We start from the raw sequence: 21,024 nt of genomic DNA, 5'->3' as shown, positions 1-21,024 counted from the left end.
CCCCTCTGCTGCTCTCTGGGCCTCCCCTCTATGTGAGCTGGCTACCTGCTCTCAGGGGTGGGTGGCCTTTGTGTAGGTAAACACCCATGGTCTCTCAGCCAGATGATGTGGACAGAAGAGCAGAGAAGGAAAAAAAATCAAGCTCAGTGCATTCATTTGCTAACTTTTAGCGATACCTTCTATGTGCTAGGCAGTACCATCTTCAGACCTGAGCCGGTCCCCATTTCCCCACTTCCTACTCCAGAGTGTTCTCTGGCCTTCTATCCTATGCCTGGACTTGACCTGAGGAGCCCTGAGACTCATGACCAGGGGTTGTCCTGGGCCCCATGGCCAGGCCTCAGATTCAGAGGAATAACCTGGAATAGCCAGCTGGCTCCTGCTGGCTGATGTGGGACTGCGGGAGGCTGAGTTGCTGGAATGGTGCTGACATGCTGATTTTGTGTGACTCAAATTCTCCCTCTAGACAGGGGCCCAGAAAAGGAATATTTTCCCAGGGCCTTGCACACTCTGGAGGTGGCCCTAGTGCTGGGTGCCTTGCCAGGCACTGGAACAAAACAGACAGTGACCTGCCCTCCAGGAGTTTATATTCTACTTGGGGAGACAGGGGCTATGAACAGAAGGAAAGCAGGTGAAGGGGCTAGATTTCAATAAGGAGGGCTAGTTGAGAGTCCTCACTGTAGGACAACATTGCGAATCTGTGAGAAACATGCTTGTGTGCATCTCGGGCATGAGCTCTCCAGGAAGAAAAAACAGGAGGTGGAGGGGGCTTCTGCCTGGCCTGAGCCAGAGGGAAAACAATGAGGACAGAGACGCAGTGGGAGCCAGATCAGGCAGAGGGTTTGCAGGCCCTTGTAAAGAGTGACTTTTACTCCAAGAGAGATGGAAAGCCACTGGGGGGTTTGAGCAGAGGGGTACATGATCTGATATATTTTTAAAAGCGTGACTCAGATTCATTCCTGTTCCCTGCTCTATAGTACTTCATCATGTGAAGAAAACAATTTATTTATCCACTCTCCTGCCAGAGCTCTGGGGCTGTTCTCGCTCTTTGCTACAATGAACAGCACTGTTAGGAACATTGTTTACGCATCTCCTGGCCCGCCCACACAAGCTCTTCTGTGGGGCAGATGCCTAGGAGAGGAATTACTTCATCCTGAATGCCATAAAAAATGTCAAGTTGTTTCCCAAAGTGGTTGTACCTATTTACACTTCTGCTGGCCATACACAAGAGAGCCTGTTACTGTATCTAAATAAAGCCTCTTTCCGTATACGGTCTTGTGAGGATTCAGAATTATCACCAGTTGAATGGTGTAAAATGGTGTAGAACCATCGGTCTTTGTGGTCTTGATTTGCATTTCCCTGCTTGCTGATAAAGCTGAGCATCTCCGTCCTCCTTTAACTTGACCCACCAGCAGCACTTGGTGTGGCTCATCGCTCCCTCCTTTTGGAAACACTTTCTCTACTAGCATTCCTGGACCCTACGCTCTTATCTCTCCTCTCACCTCACTGGCTGCTTCTTGGTCTCCTTCGTCACTTTCTCCTCAACAACCTGACCTCTTGGCTCTGTCCTTGGACTTGTCTCTCCTGTTTTCACTCATCCCATAGGTCCTCTCACCCAGGCTCATGGCTTTAATATCAAGTAGATGCTAATATATCCCAGTTTATAGCTTCTTCCCAGAGCGTGTTCTGAACTTCATGCGGTGAACTTCTCCTGGCATATTTCTCTACCTGGATAGCTAACTTAATATATCAAAATTCAACTCTTGATTCCCTCCCCACAAACCTCCTCCTGAAATCTCCCCATATGAGTAAAAGGCAACTCATACTTTCTACTGTTCAGGCCAAAAACCTTGGAGTCATTCTTGACTCTATTCTATCAGCAAATCCTACTGGCTTTACCTTCAAAATTACATCTAGAATCGTACCACTTCTCATCACCTCCTCCCCTACCACCTGGTCCAAACCACCATCATCTCTCACCTGGATTAATCCAATAGTATCTTAACCTGCATCCTCCTTGGTCTCCCTACAATCTACTCTCCAGACAGAGGGAGTTTTTAAAGACCTAAGTCAGATCAGGATGCTCCCTCTGCTCAAACCCTGCAATAAGAGCCTGTCTCATTCAGGGTAAAACCCCGAGTCCTTGGGATGGCCTCCGAGACCATCTGACCTCGTGTTTCCTTTCTGACCTCCTCTCCTGTGACTGTCCCTCTTGCTTCCTCCACTGGCCTCAGTGCCGTCCCTGGACCTGTCTTGGGCCTTTGTACTGCCTGTTACACTGAAATAGAGCTTAAATGTCCTTGTTTATTTGCTTCTTGTCTGTTTTTCCTCCAATGAAAAGCCTGCACAGGCAGGGCCTTTGTTTTGTTCACTGCTGTGTCTCCAGCACCTAGAACATTGCTTGGCACGGAGTGGATCCTTGGTAACTATTTGTTGGATGAATCACTTAATGGATTATTGTCATGAGCTGTGTAATCTAAACCAGATAAAGAGGAAGCACCATCCCGAGGGGTGAGAGGCAGGGAGGAGGTGGAAGGTCAATGGACAGGAGGGTCTGGGTGGGGTTGGAAAATTGTTGGATTTGGAGTACGAGAGGGGATGAGTTCGAGTGACAGGAAGAGAGTAGAAAGCGTGATACTCGGATTGAGCTAATGAAGGGCCTCTGTTCTTCTGCCTCATTGGCTACTTCTTCTCAGTCTCCTTTGCTGGTTCCTCCTCAGCTTTTTGATCTCTAAGCCTGGAGGGAAGTAATGTAAATGCCTAGGGCAGTGTTTTTCAAATGGAGAGACATAACCCATCAGTGGATCATAAAATTAAGTTAGCGTCTCTATAAAAATGAAATAGAACAGAATAGGAAATGCAGAGCACAATGCATGTAGCGAGGGTAAGCATTGGATTATGAAACTCTATTTCATTTACGTACGTGGGTATTTACATATGGTGCACGTGTGTACTGAGTCACATGTATAATTGGGCTGTGGACAAAAGTTTGAAAGCCGCTGGCCACGGGAGTGGGTGAGGAGGTGCAAGAACTGAGAGGCCAGGTCATTGGAAGGATTTTACTGTGAATCCTGAAATCATCAAGACTTCACAGTGGTAGTGACGGAGAGGAAGATATTTCACCAGGTGAAAACTCTTCGGGAAATGCCCCAAGGGTCTGCATATGATTGCCGTGAGGTGGTTATTACGCCATACTCCAAAACTTCTAGTTCTAGCCCCTTCCTGCCCTTCTGCAGCCGGCGCCTGCTGCTGGTTCTCTCCCCACCAGTGCGTTCCAACCTGCCTCAGTAGCCCTACCAACCCGCCTCCCACGCCGGGTCACAGTCCCGGCCCGGTTTCCTCCCTCATACCTCTCGTTCTCTCCAAGGTGCTCATCAGTGAGAATAGCAACGCAATATGGAGGTCAGCCACCATTTCCTGAGCCTGCGTGTGCTCTATAGCAAGCCTGCAAGGAACAAATTACCCCTCCTTTTACAGACAAGAGCCGGAGTTCGGAAGCTGGGTGACCTGCCCAAGGGCACTCCACGGTAGAGTCAGGATTTGAACTTAGGTCTCTTTCAGCCCCCAGCGAAGCCTTTGCAGTAAACCCCACAGCCTTCCACACCAGCTGATTGATTCGCTCTCTCAGACCATCCTCACAGCGTGAAATTCAGATTTCACACTTCAGTACAACTGCAGCTCACTACGTTTCATGGGTGTTGGGTTCTACAATTCTGACACCAATTCTGATGTGTGGGGTTTTTCCCCACACCAAGCAATTCTTCAGTGCCAGCTGGGTGTCCTACAATTCAACTCAACTCTGACACCATCTGCTTGGAGGGAGCACTGGACCCCACAGGTGGAGGGCTCAGTCCCACAGCGCTGCCGTCCACTTCAGATGCCTATCGCAAGGCCAGCTTGTTACCTGTGCTTCCGACCAAGTGGCTGTGAGTCAGAAGTTCCCACGACCCGTCGGTTCGATTAATTTGCTAGATCGGCTCACAGAATCAGGAAACCAGTTTACTCACTAGACCACTGGGTTATTACAAAGGATATTAAAGGATATGAATCAACAGCCAGATGACGAGATGCAGGGTGAGGTCTCCAATGCAGGAACTTCTGTCCCCAGGAGTTTGGGGCCTGCCACGGTGGTACGTGGATTTGTTCTTTTTTACTAACCTGGAAACTCTCCAAACCCCATCCTTTTGGGCTTTTATGAATGCTTCATTACAGAGGCGTGATTGATTAAACCATTGGCCATTGTCTATAGATTCAACCTCTAGCCCCTCTCCTCTCCCCAGAGGTCAGGAAGGTGGGGACAGAAAGTTCCAATACCCCAATCACATGGTTGGTTCCCCTGGCAACCAGCCCTCATCCTTAGGTGCTTTCCTCCCCACCGCCGAGCTACCTACCTCATTAACATAACTTCAGGGGGGCCAGCCCCGTGGCAGAGAGGTTAAATTCCAGCACTCTGCCATTTGGATCCTGGGTGTGGACCTAGCACCCAGGCTGAGGCGGCTTCCCACATAGCACAACCAGAAGGACCTACCACTAGAATATACAACTATGTACTGGGGGGCTTTGGGGAGAAGAAGAAAAGAAGATTGGCAACAGAAGTTAGCTCAGGTGCCAATCTTAAACAAAACAAAACAAAACATAACCCCAGATGGTTGAACGGGGCTTGTTATGAATATAAAGACACCTTATTGTTATTATCACTAAGGAAATTACAAAGGTTTTAGGAGCTCCGTGCCATGAATGGGACTAGACCAAATATATATTTCTTCCTATAAATCACAATCTCACAGGTTCTCTCACAGAGTTGAAGTCTAAACATTAGAATTCTTTTTTTTTTAAAGATTTTATTTTTTCCTTTTTCTCCCCAAAGCCCCCCAGTACATAGTTGTATATTCTTCGTTGTGGGTCCCTCGAGTTGTGGCATGTGGGATGCTGCCTCAGCGTGGTCTGATGAGCAGTGCCATGTCAGCACCCAGGATTCGAACCAACGAAACACTGGGCCGCCTGCAGCAGAGTGCGCAAACTTAACCACTCAGCCACGGGGCCAGCCCCTAAACATTAGAATTCTTGAATGGCTACTGTCCCCACTGCAGGCCAACCCTGCACCCAGAGCTGTATTGGGCATACAGAGAAGGAGGGAAGACCCGGCCCTGGCCTCAGGGACTACAGTCAGGGGACTTAGGGAGTCTCCACATTAACAAATGACGAAACCGAGGCCTGGGTCACAATGCGGGAGAGAAGTGGAAGTCTCAGAGCAAGGAGCGAGGCTCGCCATCTGTGATCGTTTACAGACCCTGGGTGGCTCCCGCTGTCCTTTCTGGAGGGTTTTCATAGTTTCAGTACCTGGTAACACTGCTCCCTCCAGCACCGCCCCTGTAAAAGCTTGGTGAAGTCAGCATCGGAGTCTCCTGCCCAGCAGCTGACGCCTCTCTCCGATTGAGATAATGAAAGGACAATATGGGACACATATGAATTAGGCTTGAGATGTTAGGGCCTACCCAATACCACATCCTACCCTACTCCAGATGTCCAGAGGCTGTGTGCCCCAGGTGAGGCCTGGGACCCTCCCCAGCCCTGGGCCTGGGCCTGGAAGAATGAGTCTTGCTTTGTCTCACCCAGTTATGGCAATTCCATTCCACTTACCTTGGTTTATTTCTTTTTTCTTTACTTTTTTTGGTGGGGAAGATTGGTCCTGAGGTAGCATCTATTGCCATCTTCCTCTTTTTCTCTTTTTTCTTGAGGAAGATTGTCCCTGAACTAACATCTGTGCCAATCTTCCTCTATTTGCATGTGGGATGCCACCACAGCATGGCTTGATGAGCAGTGTGTAGGTCTGCACCTGGGATCTGAACCCTTGAACACCGGGCCACTGAAGCTGAGTGAGCAAATTGAACCACCATGCCACTGGCCAGCCCCCTGCCTTGGTTTAAGAATGAGTATGTGATCAATTCTGGCCAATGAGATGTGAGGGGATGTCTTCTGAGGGGATTCTGGGAGTGATTTTCATATTCTTGAGAAAGAGACAGAATGAAGGAACATTTTCTCTTCCAGTTTTTAGACCTAGACTTTGTGGGAGGAGATGCAGCCTTGAGTCGCTGCAGCCACCTTGTGACCATGAAGGTGAAGCTGGGTACCTGAGGGTTACTGTAGATATTCAATAAGAACACGATTGCCTTTTGACCTTGTCAGGAATCTTGTCAATTTGCTGTTTTCCTGTTTAACTTGAGGGGTGACTCAGGTCTCAAGGATTTGTGAGTTTGTTTTACAGAAGCAAGAGAATGCCTTAAGGGGAGGTTGCCATCTCGGATGGCTGGCCCCCAGCAGCCATTGCAGACTGCCCAGGGGCTTGTCGGGAGTGACCTGTTTGTTTCTCTGAAGCTCACCTACCAAGCCCCTTAGCTCTATGAAATTCCTTGCTTTTTGCTCTGGTTAAGGTGGATTTGAGCAAACTCATGCCCACCTTCTGGTCTTGGCCAACTCGAATGGGGCCTTTCTCCGTCTCCAAGCACCCGTGTCTCAGTATTTGGCTTGCTGCGCATTGGGCACACGAACTTGAGGTTAAGAGGTTCGGTATCAAAAGGACAAACTCGAGGGCAAAGGCCAATGTGCTGAGGACGGTGCATCACGGAACTGCTCTCCCTCTGGACTTCCTGTATGTGCGATAAGTACCTTAACTGCCTAAAATTTTTGAGTTTGGGCTCCTAATACTTGCAGCCCGAAGTGTCGTAACCGATTGCGGTGAATGCGGCATCAGATGGCCCTGCCTGTGAGCGTGTGGAAGGTCAGGCAAAGCAGCCGCTGGTGGCAGCTAGGGCTGTACAGCCAGCTGCTGAAACAGCTAGCCCAGACTTCAGAGTTCAAGACAATACAGGACAGTCCTCGCTGTGGCACCATCAGCGCACAGTCAGTCCTGAGCAGGTGGCCTTTCGTGTGGTCCTTCAGGGACCCAGGATCCTTTCTTCCTTTCTCTAGGTCCTCGGGGTTCTCTCCGTGCCGCCGGTGGATGGGAGGAGAGTGTGGGGAAGCCACGCTGGCTTCTTAAGCACTCTGGGCTGGAAGTTACGTTCAGCGATTCCTCTTTTATTCCACTGGCACGAAGAGGTCGCATAGTCTCTCACGAATGCAAGGAGAATGGCTGGCAGCCTCGTCCAGAGACAATTGCACCCACCGTGAAGGGAGCAGGGATGTTGGACAGTCAGGTGGTGGTCTCTGCCACAAGCTGTTATGGTGGAGTGAGGAGCACCTGAGCTGAGCCTTGAAGGAGGGAGGGACCTAGTGAGGAACAGAGGGAGGGGCCCTCAGTGGGTGCTGGTGGACTCAGTGTGTACTGAGGTAAAGGGCTAATTCGAAGGAGACCCAATTCGGGTAGGGCCTGCATTTGGGGTGGTTATTGTTGGTGTTGTCAAGTCAATTCTGACCCTAGTGACCCTGTGAACAGCAGAGCGGAACCCTGCCTGGCCTCTTTGACCTTCCTCTCACCTCCCAGCGTTCTATCAGACAATGCTCTGCTGCTGTTCATAGGGTTTTCATAGCCAATTTTTTCGGAAGTGGGTGGCCAGGTCCTTCTCCCTAGTCTGTTAGCTCTGTTGAAACCTGTGCCTCACAGTATGGCAACAGACAGACTGATGGTGTGGTTTCCTGACTGGGAAACAAACCTGGGCCGCGGCAGCGAGAGCGCCGAACCTTGACCACTGGACCACCGATTTGGGGTGGAGAGGTATACGAATTTGGGTAGAAAGAATGAGACCAGAATACAGAGGGCCTTGAATGTCCGGGTCAATCTGTTTTGTTTTGTGATCCTCACAGGTGATTTGGAACTGGTATGCGGATGGGCTTGGTCTGGGTCCCCACCTGTTAAGCATCGGGATTCAGGATGAATCCCACAATACCCCAAGCTTAAAGGAACAAGCCTTATTTATTTACTGGGGGTGGGGGAAGGGAAAATTTACAAGCCCAGGGTCAGCAAGGCAAAGTTGGCATGTTCCAGGGAAGCGACCCTGGCCTTTTTTATAGGGCAGATACAAAAGCAACCTGGTTACTGAAAGGTCCCATAGGCTGCTTGGGGCCAGCTGGTCTGGATTTGGGTGCTTACTGTTGACAATCACTGGGGACAGCCTAGCTCCTGGAGACCCGCCCCTGTGATGTTGCAGTCCTAGGTAAGTTGTGGGAAGCTGAGTTTGGGGCAGCCCCTCCCACGCAGAGAAGGAGAATCCTGATTCCGGTGAGCTCTTCCTCCAGTGCACCCCACAGTGAGCTCCCAGAGCCACGTCCAGACTGTCCTGCTCCTGCACAACTGCGACCTGAGCATTTGTAATCTTGCGTTGAGGTGGCGGTCTAACTTTCTTATACACCGGCCAGTGTAGCATTGAGGGAGGGGCAGAGCCCTGAGACGCCGTAATAACAAGGCTGTTTATTCTGTGTCCGCTACGTGCCAGGCACTTTACGTCTGCACCCAGGAGGCCCGACAAGCAGGGCCCCTGAGTTGCAATCTTGCTTGACTCTCTCTCGTCTCGCCCTGTTCCTAACTTGCGTTCCGTGGGGGCAGTTCTAGACGTATGGCAGTCCCATGGCTTTCCTGATGACTTAGGGTAAAGTCTACAGCGACTTCGAGTTGCAAAACACAGCCTTCATTCCAGAATTACAAGGTTCAGTCACAGGTAATAGTCAAAGCCTCCAATTATAGTCAGTTACCATGCTTTCCTTGTGCCAGGAGGGCCTGCCACTGCGGAACGGGTGTGGCCAGCTTCTCCTTTCCCTCTTGGTCACCTCTGCTCACCTAACTCCATTTTCTGAGCTCCCCATTGGAGAAGGTTCTAGGAATCCCGGGCCAATGCAAGAGGCACAGAACATGGTCCTCTCAGAATCAGCCTTTCCACAGCCCTCCGAGTGCGGGGATGAGGCCTTCCTCCGAGGTCAGAGTCCCACCTCGGCAAGGTCCCTCTTCTGAGCTTCTAGGGTCCCATAACCCCACCTCGTCCCTCTGTTCCCCCCGCCCCAGGCTGGTAGGTATTTCCTGTGTTTATTATTCCTGCATTCCCTTGTTCTTTTTTATTTTTCAGGCCTCCAAAACTTGTTTAACCAGTTCCCTATATTAAATTCTCTCTACCCATTTTGGATTCTGCCTTCTTGACCACACCCTGATAATACATTGGTTATTTAACAATTTCTAACTGATCTCAACTGAAAGGAGATGCAAATTATACTAAATAAAGCAGCCAATATTTGTGGAGAAAATGATAAAACATTCGTTTATGTCACCCAGGGTTTGATAAAATACTCCTCTCCCTGGGAGAGAGAGATTTGTACTTTTTGTGTGTGTGAGGAAGATTGGCCCTGAGCTAACATCTGTGCCAATCTTCCTCTATTTTATGTGGGATGCCACCACAGCATGGCTTGACAAGCAGTGCTAGGTCTGCACCTGGGATCCAAACCTGCAAACCCCGGGCTACTAAAGTAGAGTGTGCGAACTCAACCACTGTTACCATACCAGGTTAGTTTTTGCCTGCCGCCCGGAAAGCCAAACACCGAGAGGATGAGATTGCAGGAGAGAGGGGGTTTAATCACAAGACAGCCGTGTGAGGAAGCGAGAGCATGAATCTCAAATCTGCCTCCCTGAAAATGGGGACTCAGGGATATTTATGGGATGGGGGGCAAGGGTCTGAAATGTGGAGAGAGGTGCTTGGAGGTGAGGAGAGGTGAGATAATTGATGATCTGTGCAAGTGTAGTTAGACTTCATGCCTCTTTGTAGGATGCAAGTGCACAAAATGGCGGCATTAGCATGATCTGAGGGTAGAGTTTTTAGCCTCTTGACGTCAAAACGTCACTTATCAGACATCTGCATGGGTCCAGTTGATGCGTTGGTGGTCTCAACTGGCCTGAAGTGGACAAGGGGTTCTAATTCCTTAAAAATAGCTCAAAATACCCATTACCATGGTGACCCAGGCTCCCAGGAGTTGTTGTCTATAGGAGCCTAGTGGGAGTCAGATAGCATAGTGCCTAAGCAGCACCGTTAAGCATGAGTGGGTTAAACAGCTAAAAGCTGTAATCAGTAATTGCAAAAAGGAAAAAAAACTTTACTTCCTAGCTACTTAATCATCAATGGCTAACTCTTTGCTGGTTTCAATCCCACTTATTCCTTGATCATTCCTCATTCTTGAGGGATTCAGAGTGACCACCGATCTAGCTACTTCCTGCTGAATTGGGGGCGTAGATCTGGGTTAGAGGAATGAAAGTATTTAGCCCTCATTTGGAAATATTCTCTTGTTCCCAGCTTCAGGTTGACATTTTGCATTATTAGAATTTCATACCTTGCTCAGCAGTTTTGGAACAACATCTAGAGGCACATTTTATAATCAAGTATCCAACCAGAAGGATAAGAAGTACAGACAACCCAAATTTTAACAGACCCTGAAAAATAGATCTGATCCCAGTGGATTAGATGGATTAGATCCATCTGATCTCCAGGTGGAGGTAGACGTCTGGTCTTAATTCCTGATAGTCTTTTGTTTTACTGGATATGCATCAGAAACTGGAGCAACGCCCTATACCCTGATCTTTCAGTTGTCATTGATGATGGCTATCAGCATAGACTCCCTGCCTGGGGGTCATCACATTCCTAGGGAACTCAAAAGAGCAAAGTTATCAACCTATTGCAGTTGGGAGGGGCCGTAAAATCTACAGAGGATGTCTGGGTTAGTTAATTAGAGGTCATTTAAAGTTACAATATGGTTTCTTTCCTACAATATGGCTTCACTTACTTAGGTCAACCTTGTGTTGAGCCAGTATCACCACAGACTGGCCCGGAGAGATTTGTACTTAGTTGAAGTGGTATCACCTTCCTTCTCTGCCTTTGCTCTAAACCCAAAGGGCGCCCAATATGTCATCATGGACCGAACTACAGATACACCTTCCATTGTTATTCGCATTGTCAGAAGGGTCTGGGAGTGTTGAGGAGATGGGGACTCCGTGCTGGTCCAGAAGGAAATGAGGGGGCAGCCTGATAATAAGGGTGGTGGCCACTGAATCTGGGTCCAGGTTTTCCTAGTGGGGGAAGGGCAAGAGAGAAAAGTTTCCCCTGGGTCTCTTTTGACATTGTGGGGTTGGGTTTGTTTCCAAGAGATTCAGAGGATTCCTCACTTTCATTTGCTGAATATTGTCTTTGCATTTTTTTTTTTTAAAGATTTTATTATTTCCTTTTTCTCCCCAAAGCCCCCTGGTACATAGTTGTATATTCTTCGTTGTGGGTTCTTCTAGTTGTGGTATGTGGGACGCTGCCTCAGCGTGGTTTGATGAGCAGTGCCATGTCCGCGCCCAGGATTCGAACCAACGAAACACTGGGCCGCCTGCAGCGGAGCGTGCGAACTTAACCACTCGGCCACGGGGCCAGCCCCTGTCTTTGCATTTTATCTTCATTTTCCTGTTCATTTTCTTGATCACCAATAACTCCTTCAAAGATTAAGAAAAGTGGATGAGACAGAGTTTTCTCCTCTTTACTGCCAAACCAAAGTAATGGTAGCCGGGTAAATGCTGCTGCCTTCTGTCCAAATGCCAGAACAATTATCTGTTGTCTCCACTCCCCACTGTTTCATTGGAGTTGTGAGTTCCTCCTCCTTCTCCTCCTCTCCCCTCCTCCTCCTCCCTTCCTCTCTCCTTCCTACCTCCACCTTTTCTCTAATGCTTCTTAACAGACTTCATTTAATGTGTTCCACATTTTTGATGAGAAGCTTCAGAACTTTACCACTTTTAGTGTACTTTTAAACTAAGCTATGACTTTACCATATACCTCAGTCAAAACCATATCATCCCACGTGTCAGAGCAGCCCCGACTCCTCATGGAAGTTCATGGAAGCCCCCACCACCCAGTATCCCCATGGCAAGAAGCCTCAAGAGTCATGTAATTGGTTTTTAGATGAATCTGTAGAACATTTGCACCTGGCACCCCACTCTGTAATGTAATACCTACTGTATCTTGATATCTGAGTTGAAACTTCCATCTTGTCCTGTGACATATACATTAAACTTTTTTTTTAAAGATTTTATTTTTTTTTCCTTTTTCTCCCCAAAGACCCCCAGTACATAGCTGTATATTCTTCGTTGTGGGTCCTTCTAGTTGTGGCATGTGGGACGCTGCCTCAGTGTGGCTTGATGAGCAGTGCCATGTCCACGCCCAGGATTCGAACCAACGAAACACTGGGCCGCCTGCAATGGAGCGTGCGAACTTAACCCCTCGGCCACGGGGCCAGCCCCTACATTAAACTTTTAATTTTTTAAAATTAATAGACAGTTTTTTTTTAGAGCAGTTTTAGGTTCATAGCAACATTGAGTGGAAAGTACAGAGAGTTCCCAAATATCTCCTCCCCCAGCACATAGCCTCCCACACCATCAAACATTGGCATCAGTGTGGTACATTTGTTACAACTGATGAACTGATGTTGACACATCATAATCACTCAGAGTCCGCAGTTTACATTAGGGTTCACTCTTGGTATTGTGCATTCCATGGGTTTTCACAAATGTATAATGACATGTATCCACAATTACAGTAGGACACAGAATAGTTTCACTGCCCTAAAACTCCCGTGTTCCACCTATTCATCCTCTTTCCCCCTGAACTGTTGGCAACCACTAATGTTTTTACCATCTCCATAGTTTTGCCTTTTCCAGAATGTCGTATGGTTGGAATCATACGTTATGTAGCCTTTTCAGATTGGCTTCTTTCACTTTGTAATACGCATTTAAGGTTCCTACGTGTCTTTTCGTGAATTGATAGCTCATTTCTTTTTAATACTTTTAATTTTCAAAACTACCCTATGAGATATGTTTTATCAGCTCCAACCTACACATGAAGAAACCAAGGCCCAAGACCATGCCCGTTGAATGCCAGGGATGTCATTGAATGTAGATCTGTTTCAATGTCGCCATCCTTTCTCCCGTAGCCATGGGGCTTCTCTAGGCTTGCTTGAGCTTCGTGGTCCTGGGCAAGTCACTGCCTCTTTTCTTTGGCCCTCAGTTTCCCCATGTGTTAAGATTAGAGAATAATCTGCATGTCTCCCCAGCTCCCAGGGCAGTACTGAGGGTCAGCTGGACAGCCCACGCTCTGCTATGAGATCTATGGGCACAGGTGACTGCTTGCAGGGTGTGTCAGAGCGCTCCCCAGGGTCCCTCACTGCCTCACTTGGCCGGAAGGTCAGCCCAGGCTCCTTGGAGTCTTGCAGAACAGTGGAGATCTACACTGAGATAAGGTCTGATCCTGCCTGTGTTGCCACAGAAGCAGCAGATGGTTCAGGGAAATCCAATTTAAAAGGAAAGAAATCAAATTAGCTCTCCAGGGGTCTGCTGGCCAATGCTTGAGTGAAAACTATTACATTAGCGGCTCAGGCCTCTCCAGGCTGGTGCTGAAACTGAGGGTGGGTGGGGTGGCCTGAGGGGGAGAAGAAGGAACTTAGCTTGCTGGAATAAAGCCCTTAGGCTCCGATGACCCTTAGCTTGGGGGTCCATGAACCTGCAGTTGACTCTGACATTGACCTTCCGTGGTTCACAGTCCCTCTCTGTAACCTCCATCTCTCAAAGACCCACACATGTAATCCCACCTCTCCTGGGGTGTGGTCACACTTATTTAAGGAGAACATCCCTCAACAGGCATATTTGCTCTGAGAATTCCATTGCAGATCCTCTCGGGGTGTAAAGACTCTGTGGTGGGGCTCATCTAAGGTGGTTGTCCCAGGCGGTCCTTGAGCCAGTCAGCTCTAGCCAGGAAAGGTGCCCCCAGAAATTCTTTCTGCTTAATTTCCTGTGCTTGGAAGGCCATGGGGCATCCTGAACATTGACACTTCTCCCTTGGCTACAATCACTGGGGCCAGGGATCGATGTCCTGACAAGAGATGCCAATAGGGATGCTTCTTACTGGATGGTCCAAACTATCTGTTTCGATGCTTTCTGCTCAGGGAGCTTGAGTGTGAGATGCAGAGAGAAGCAGAGGTGCCACATACAGAGCTGGGATGCGCCACCGTCTCAGCCTCCACTAGGCCTGTGGTACAATCCAGGCTAGCAAATGCAGAAATGCAGAGGTCATGGTATAGAGGCTGAGATGCTGAATATCCTTCCAACAAGCCCCATTATTTAAGGGTTAGGGTGCTCTTTTCCTTGAGTCTTGAAGAGTCCAGCAGTGGCACTGAGCATGGAAAAAAGGCAACAATTTCAGAGATAAAGCATTATTTTGAAATGTTTTTGGGTTGCCCATAGAAATATTCACTGTTGCTATTACTTCAACCTTTATTAGAGGTCCTTCCCTCACCCTTGCCCCCCAGTAAGGAAAAAAAAATAGAGTCAGCACTTGTTGCCTGAGTATTTGCTTGGAGACCTATATTGTTAAAGCTCTTAGAGTTGGAAGGGATGTATGAGTTCCTCAAGTCTCCTTTGGTGCAGGAATTGGCACAGCTCCATCTCCAGCCTCTCCTGGAGCCTCCTTCATATCCTGGGGCCCACTACTCTGTTGGACAGCCCTGGTTTTAAGGAGCTTTCTTTGTATTAAGCCAAAATCTGTTCCCTGTGCATTCCCCTCTGAGTTCTCATTGTGGCCTCTGGGACAATATATACCCCTGGTTCATTTTATAGCCATTTGGATATCTGAAAACAAAGATGGTCATGTGGTGGGTTCTCCCCTTCCCGTGCTCAGGTTAGAATTCCCTGGTCCTTCACTCTCCTCCTGGATGACATGGTTTTAGGCTCCTCCCCAACGTCCATCCCCTCCAGGTCTCTGTAGTTGGCTACCTTCACTTTTGAGGAGGTCCCAGGTTGGAGCATCATACCGCCTGGGGTCTGACTGCTGCATCTGTGGCTTTCTTCTCTCCCTCTGTCTGGACACCCACCTCTCTGGATGGAGCCCAACACAGCTTCACCTGAGAGTTTTGGCTTCTGTTAAGTTTGTAGTAAGCTACATTTCCACATCTCTTTTTCAAATGAAATTCTTTCTCCATACTGCATTTATGTAATGAGTTCTTCTGATCAAAAGATGTTCCAGTTAAATTTCCTCCTATGATATTAATCCTGGGAGGCACCACTGTGTGAAACATGCAATAAGACGGGAGAAAGGTAAACCTGGATTCAAATCTGTATCCAGTATATTAACTGTATGATCTTCGGGCAAATATTTAACTTCTCTGAGCCTCAAGTTCTCCAAGTGTAAAATGGAATAAAACACCCCATAACTCATTTGTCCCTTTCCCACCTTCACTGTAGATTGGAAAAACTAAATATTTGTATTCTCATCCTCCCTTATGGCTATGAGTACCCGTGTGACAGACTTTGGCCAATGATGGCCAAATGAAAATTGGCTTCTTGTCTGTTGGGGGAAGCGTTTGTATTTCAGATAAAAGGAATAGTTGTAGCGAGCATTTGCCCTTCTCCTCTACTTCCCGCTGTGAATGTAGAGATGGTTGGAAATGCGGCAGCTACCTTGTGACCATGGGGGATGAGCCAAGAGCATCGCAGAGATGCCAATTTTGACAGCACCGAGCTGCTGCATCACCTGTGGTTGCCTCCAGACTTAACATATGAGGGAAAAACTGCATTATCTAACCAGCTAAATATGTGCTAACCTAACTCAGCTACTTGAAGTGTAAGCATCAAGGACTGTGCTGAACATATTATAGGACTGCTTGATTTCATTTACTTTGTATTCCTGTTAAGATACATCCTTTGGGTGTCACAATCCATTATTCTAGACCCCAAGATCTCTTAGAACTGTAATTCTGCTAACCCAAATTACTGGCTATTCCTCAGAGCCTTGTAAAACCTACAATATTTAATAATATTCTGAGTTATCACTTAAAACATTGACCATGATAGGGCAAAGCAGGGCCCCGTAGCCCACCAACAGAGACCTCTCCCCTTGTGTGGGGTATTCCCCCCGCTATGGGTCCGCTAATGGTGCTGTCACTCCCCCATACTGCTCCATCTCGTGCCCAAGAAGCTCAGGAAATGTCTGAGCCTAACCTTCTGTAAAACAAAACTTCCCTAAACTCCTGCAGTGTCCTAATGCGCTAGTTAGACCCCCTTCCCGGGAGAAAGGACGGCAGCAGGAACCGAGCGCTGGGATTCACGTGGGGTCCTGGCTCCGCCCTCGCACCGCTCACCTCCACTCTCGGGGGACGTGCCATGTGGGAGCCGGGCCTTGTGAGAGCGCCAGGAGGGTGGGGATTCAAAGCAAGTTCAGGCCTTGAAGGGCACCGAGTGAAGTAGTAACTTTTACTATCCAGCTGTTTTGATTCAGATTTGTTGCCCCTGGGCTGTTTTTCACAGTTGAACCAAGAGGCCAACGGACCCAGCTGGGTATTCCTGTTTTGCTCAAGGAGATTCTCCGCCCCGCCCCCCGCCCGCCCCCCCCCCCGCCCCCCCCCCTCCCAGGAAGATTAGCCCTGAGATAACTACTGCCAGTCCTCCTCTTTTTGCTGAGGAAGCCTGGCCCTGAGCTAACATTGTGCCCATCTTCCTCTCCTTTATATGTGGGACGCCTACCACAGCATGGCGTGCCAAGCGGTGCCATGTCCACTCCCACAATCCGAACCGGCGAACCCCGGGCCACCGAGAAGCGGATCGTGTGAACTTAACCACTGCACCACCCGGCAGGCCCCTCAAGGAGATTCTTTCTGGACCCACAGCTATTGCTGTGATTGGCAGAGTCTATTGCCTTTTTGTGACCTCAAAATTTCCTAAAGGCCTTTGCTCCCAAAGCCCTTCAGGTTCTGAGCGCTGGGGACCATCTTGGTCTTGCCTTAACTGCAGAGCTTCATGGACCGTCTGCCAGGAGTCTGGCAGGCTTGTTTCGGCCAGACTGAGGGCAGCGGGGACCAGCTGGCTCCTTCCCGGGTGTCTGCCAGCTCTCAGTGATCCCTCCGCTTCTGGTCCTGGGCCCAGTCTCACTCATGTCAGAGGGTGGCCGAGTCTTTACTACATGCACCCCTCCCCCACCTGGCAGATGACTGGCCAGGGACAGATATTCGAGTGAAACTGGGTCAGATTCTCTCCTAAGACTTCAAACGGGGCTAATGGTGGTTGTCTCTGTGTAAGCTTGGGAGCTGCAGGCCAGCCTTTTCCAGCCCACGTGGACTGAGTAGCAGAGACCATTGGTCTCTTTGGAGAGCAAAACATAGCACTCAAGTGGAGAGCTGCGCGAGCTCCTGGGCCATGGTTCCAGGATCTTCCTGTGGCCCAGGTGTCTCCACTCTTGGGTTCCACGAGACACCACTAGTGTTCTTAATAAATTATTCGCTTTCGCTTAAGCTAGTCAGTTGGTCCATTATTTACAATAGGCTGAAAGACAGGGTACAACCCTGAGATATTCTTCGATTTAAGTAGTGGCAATCTGTGACACTGACTCTACCCATTCTTCAGCAAAGCGGCAGAGGAGAAAGTGTGTCTAGGGGACCCGCCTTTCCTAGAGGTGCTGGCAGTCAATACAGGGTGGAGAGTAGAATGAATCAGGATCCTGACGCCGTGCATTATGACAGTCTCATCCACTCTTACACAAAACCAATGGTTCCACAGCCGAAACAGTACAATTAGCCCTCAAATGCTCAAATTAATAAGGGACCTGGGCCCATAGAACAGCGATGAGATGCAAGGGTGCTAACCCTGACATTTTTAAATTGTGGTAAAACAAACATAGCATACAACTTACCATGTTAACCATTTTTAAGTGTACAATTCAGTGGCACTAAGTCCATTCACAACGTTGTGCAACTGTCACCACCATCCACTTCCAGAACTTTTTATTATCCCAAATGGAAATCCTGTTCTCATGAACAGTTTTCCTCTCCCCCACCCCTGGTTACTTCTAGTCTACTTTCTGTCTCTATGAATTTATCTATTTGAGGAATCTCGTATAATTGGAATCATACACTGTTTCCTTTTTGTGTCTAGCTCACTTCACTCAGCATAATGTCTTCAAGCTTCATCCATGCTGTAGCACATGTTGGAATTTCATTTCTTTTTAAGGAGAAATAATATTGCATTGTATGGATTTACCACATTTTGTTTATACACTCATCTGTTGATGAATATGTGGGTTGTTGCCACCTTTTGGCTCTTGTGAATGATGCTGCCGTGGACACTGGTGTTCTGATATTTAATGTAACGGTGGCATTCAGTGCCATTTGGATTCTTTTATTTTTTGTAAATGTTAAGAAAGAACCCAAACTAAATTAAGGAGTGGAAAATAAGAACAGGCTTCCTCTGCCTCCGCGCGTCACCTCACAGCGTTGGCCTCTGTTGGAACTGCCTCCTTAACTCCGGGTGCTCACTGGATGGCAGGCTTCCAAGTGGCACTACCTCCCACACTGGAGGCTTGGTGAGCAGGCAAGCTGGTTAAGCTGAACTACACTTCCCAGCGTTCCCTGTCCTGCATGCTTCTGGTTCGGGTGGAGCACGATGGAAGGAGAGCCTCGTTAGGGGTCTGGAGGAGGGAAGAAGTGGCAGTCATTCTGTAGCTCCCACAAGCTGTTGCCTAGTTGCTGGCTCACATCACCTTCTCCAACTCCTGGCCAGTGTGTTGAGCTCCACCACGAAGGATCCCAGCCGCTGTAGGACCCACACCACCAGCACCAGAGGAACAGGAGTTGACACGGATTTGTCTGTCCTCACGGGCTCCAGCCTGTTCCTGCTGTCCCCCACTTTCCATCCATCTGTCCTTCCCAACTGTCTGCACTGTGGGCTCCAAGCTCTAGCATCAGACGCAAAGACAACAGGCATATAGAGACTGCTTAAGGATTGTGTAAGGTCAATCCCTCTAAGAAATTTTATACATGCATTATATTTAATATTCTGCTTCTCTGGTTAAACCCTGATGAGTATGCCTTCATTTATTCAACCATCAAATATTAACTGAGCACCTACTATGCACCCGACAATAGGTTCTAGGTGCTGGGGGTAAGCAGTGAATGAAACCAAGCCATCAGGGAGCTCCCGTTTACTGCTGTGTCCCCAAGACACGACAAATCCCTGCAGGACAGAGTCCTGGGCCAGGTTCCACTGCTGACTATCAACAACTGTGTGGTCTTGGATCACAATGCCTTCATCTCTCCATGCCTTGATTCCTTCACTAGTAAAGTAGGCAGACTAACCTCCCCACCTCCTCACAGAAATGAGTCGGAGCAAAGAGCAGTTGAAAGACATCTGAAAAATAAATAGCTCTAAAAAAATAAAAAAAGAAAGGAAGTGAAAAACAGAAAGCAGTCTGGGATATTGTCATAATCTTTTATTATGTATCAAATTGTCTTCAACATAAGTTATAACCTGATTAAATTTGATAGACATTTTTTTTCATCTATTTAAAGACAAAAAAAATTCTCTTTATGTACAATATCTTTTGTCTAGAGTCTAGCAAATATAGTACCTTTCATTGCAGGATTTCTGCTGAACATAATAAGCAAAAACAAACAACCAAAAAAAAAAAAAAACCAAACCAAAGCAGACCAAATCCCCAAACCCCTCCACTACAAATATCAATATTGAATAAGCACTAAAAAGACAAACGGAATAACTTTTTTGTGTTTAGAAATGCAGCATGAATACTACAGTTAGTGGCAAAAAACAAAAAACAAAAACAAAACCCCAAGAAAACCACAATCTTCAGGGGTAAGCTTTCCTGCTCGGGGGTGCAAGCTGACTCTAGACCATCTCTCGGCTCCTGCGGATGGCACAGCACAGAATCATACTGAAGATCATCCCAAAGATCTGGAAGACAAGGCAGGGAGGGACATGAGGGACGGGCGGGCTTTGCCGAGGGAGAGGAAAGACACGAGTCATTCAGGCCGACACAAACGACAAGGAGAATGGTGACCACGAGGCCAAATGAGTTCAAGGGTGCCGAAGCAGGAGAGACGTAGGTTAGACAACGGGAAGGACTGCTGACTGGTGGGATTCTGAGAGTCTGCAGTCACTTGCTAACGCAATCTGCACAAGCAACTCCCCTGAAGACCTTGCAGGTGAGACAAACAAGCTCAGAGCTAAATTTAATGCACAAATTTCAGATAGTCCAATAGTCCAGACAGGTTAGTACTTTCACTTCCATCTCTCTATGTCTGTGTCGTATATTCTATTTTAAAAGGTATCGTTTTGTCTCTTCCTGAAAGCTGCTTCCAGCTTTTCTTAGATGCAGATGAGGGGTGCAAATAATCAATAGGGAAGGGAGCAATTCTCTCTTTTGGGGCAGTCTTGCAAGGGGCAGAGGAGGACCAGAGGGAAGACTCTGGGATGTTAGTGAGCCAGGCTGTCCCAGTGAGGGGTGTGTCCCCTACAGGGTCCTTATCACTCCCTCATGGGGAATGGGGGTGACCCTAGGGAACCTTGTTGGCCCTTGATGGTTTCTGGGGGCTGATTAGCAAGAGAGTCTTACTGGAAGCTTCCGTCTTCCCTCTGGCTGTCCACAGCGGGACACAGGGGGAGGTGAAACCATTCACATCCATGTAGCTTTACTGAACTTCTTTCTCAGGGAAAAGAAGAGCAGGTACATGAGCAAAACATGTTCTTAAGATTATCCCAGATAACTAACAGGTTGGGGGATGTCCATCCTTGCTCCTCAAAGCCTGGTCCGGGGACCAGCAGCACTGGCATCACCTGACACTTACCCCTTGAACCTAAACGGTTAAGAGAATGGATTCCGCAGATACACTGAGTTCAAATCCCAGATGCTTCACTCAGGAGCTCAGGGACTTTGATCAGCTTACTCAACCTCTCTGTGCCTCCACTGCTGAGTCCGTAAAGTGGGAATACTAATAGTTCCCGCTTCATAGGTGCGGTGAGGATTAAACTTGTTGATAAATTAGTTGGTCAGAGCATGTGCTTATTAAGTGTTAGCTACTAAGAGGACCACTCCCTCCCAACGTCCCCGCCACTCACCATCACCACGGCAATCCCGATGCCCACCGCGCCGATGATGTGGAATTTGTTGTCGAAGACCTCCTTGATGGCCTCAGGGCAGGGCTTAGGGGGCAGAGCAAGACTCAGGTCACACAAATCCCTGCTCCAGGGCG

General features: G+C 48.3%; 1 protein-coding gene across 1 annotated transcript in view; it reads right to left on the bottom strand.

Annotated features, from left to right (window-relative positions):
* Positions 1-19,232: 19,232 nt before the first annotated feature.
* Positions 19,233-21,024, bottom strand: part of CD9 (CD9 molecule) — a 32,254-nt gene continuing 30,462 nt past the window's right edge. The window contains exons 7-8 of the mRNA XM_014841731.3: positions 20,891-20,974; positions 19,233-19,726 (exon numbers count right to left, since the gene is read on the bottom strand). Coding sequence (XP_014697217.1) covers positions 19,661-19,726; positions 20,891-20,974 — 150 coding nt within the window. The 3' untranslated portion in view covers positions 19,233-19,660. The remainder of the gene's footprint in view (positions 19,727-20,890; positions 20,975-21,024) is intronic.

Source organism: Equus asinus, chromosome 22, assembly GCF_041296235.1.
Source record: "Equus asinus isolate D_3611 breed Donkey chromosome 22, EquAss-T2T_v2, whole genome shotgun sequence".
NCBI classification, from domain to species: Eukaryota; Metazoa; Chordata; class Mammalia; order Perissodactyla; family Equidae; genus Equus; species Equus asinus.
The sequence above is the reverse complement of the archived record's forward strand: the minus strand, read 5'-3'. Positions and strand labels throughout refer to the sequence as shown.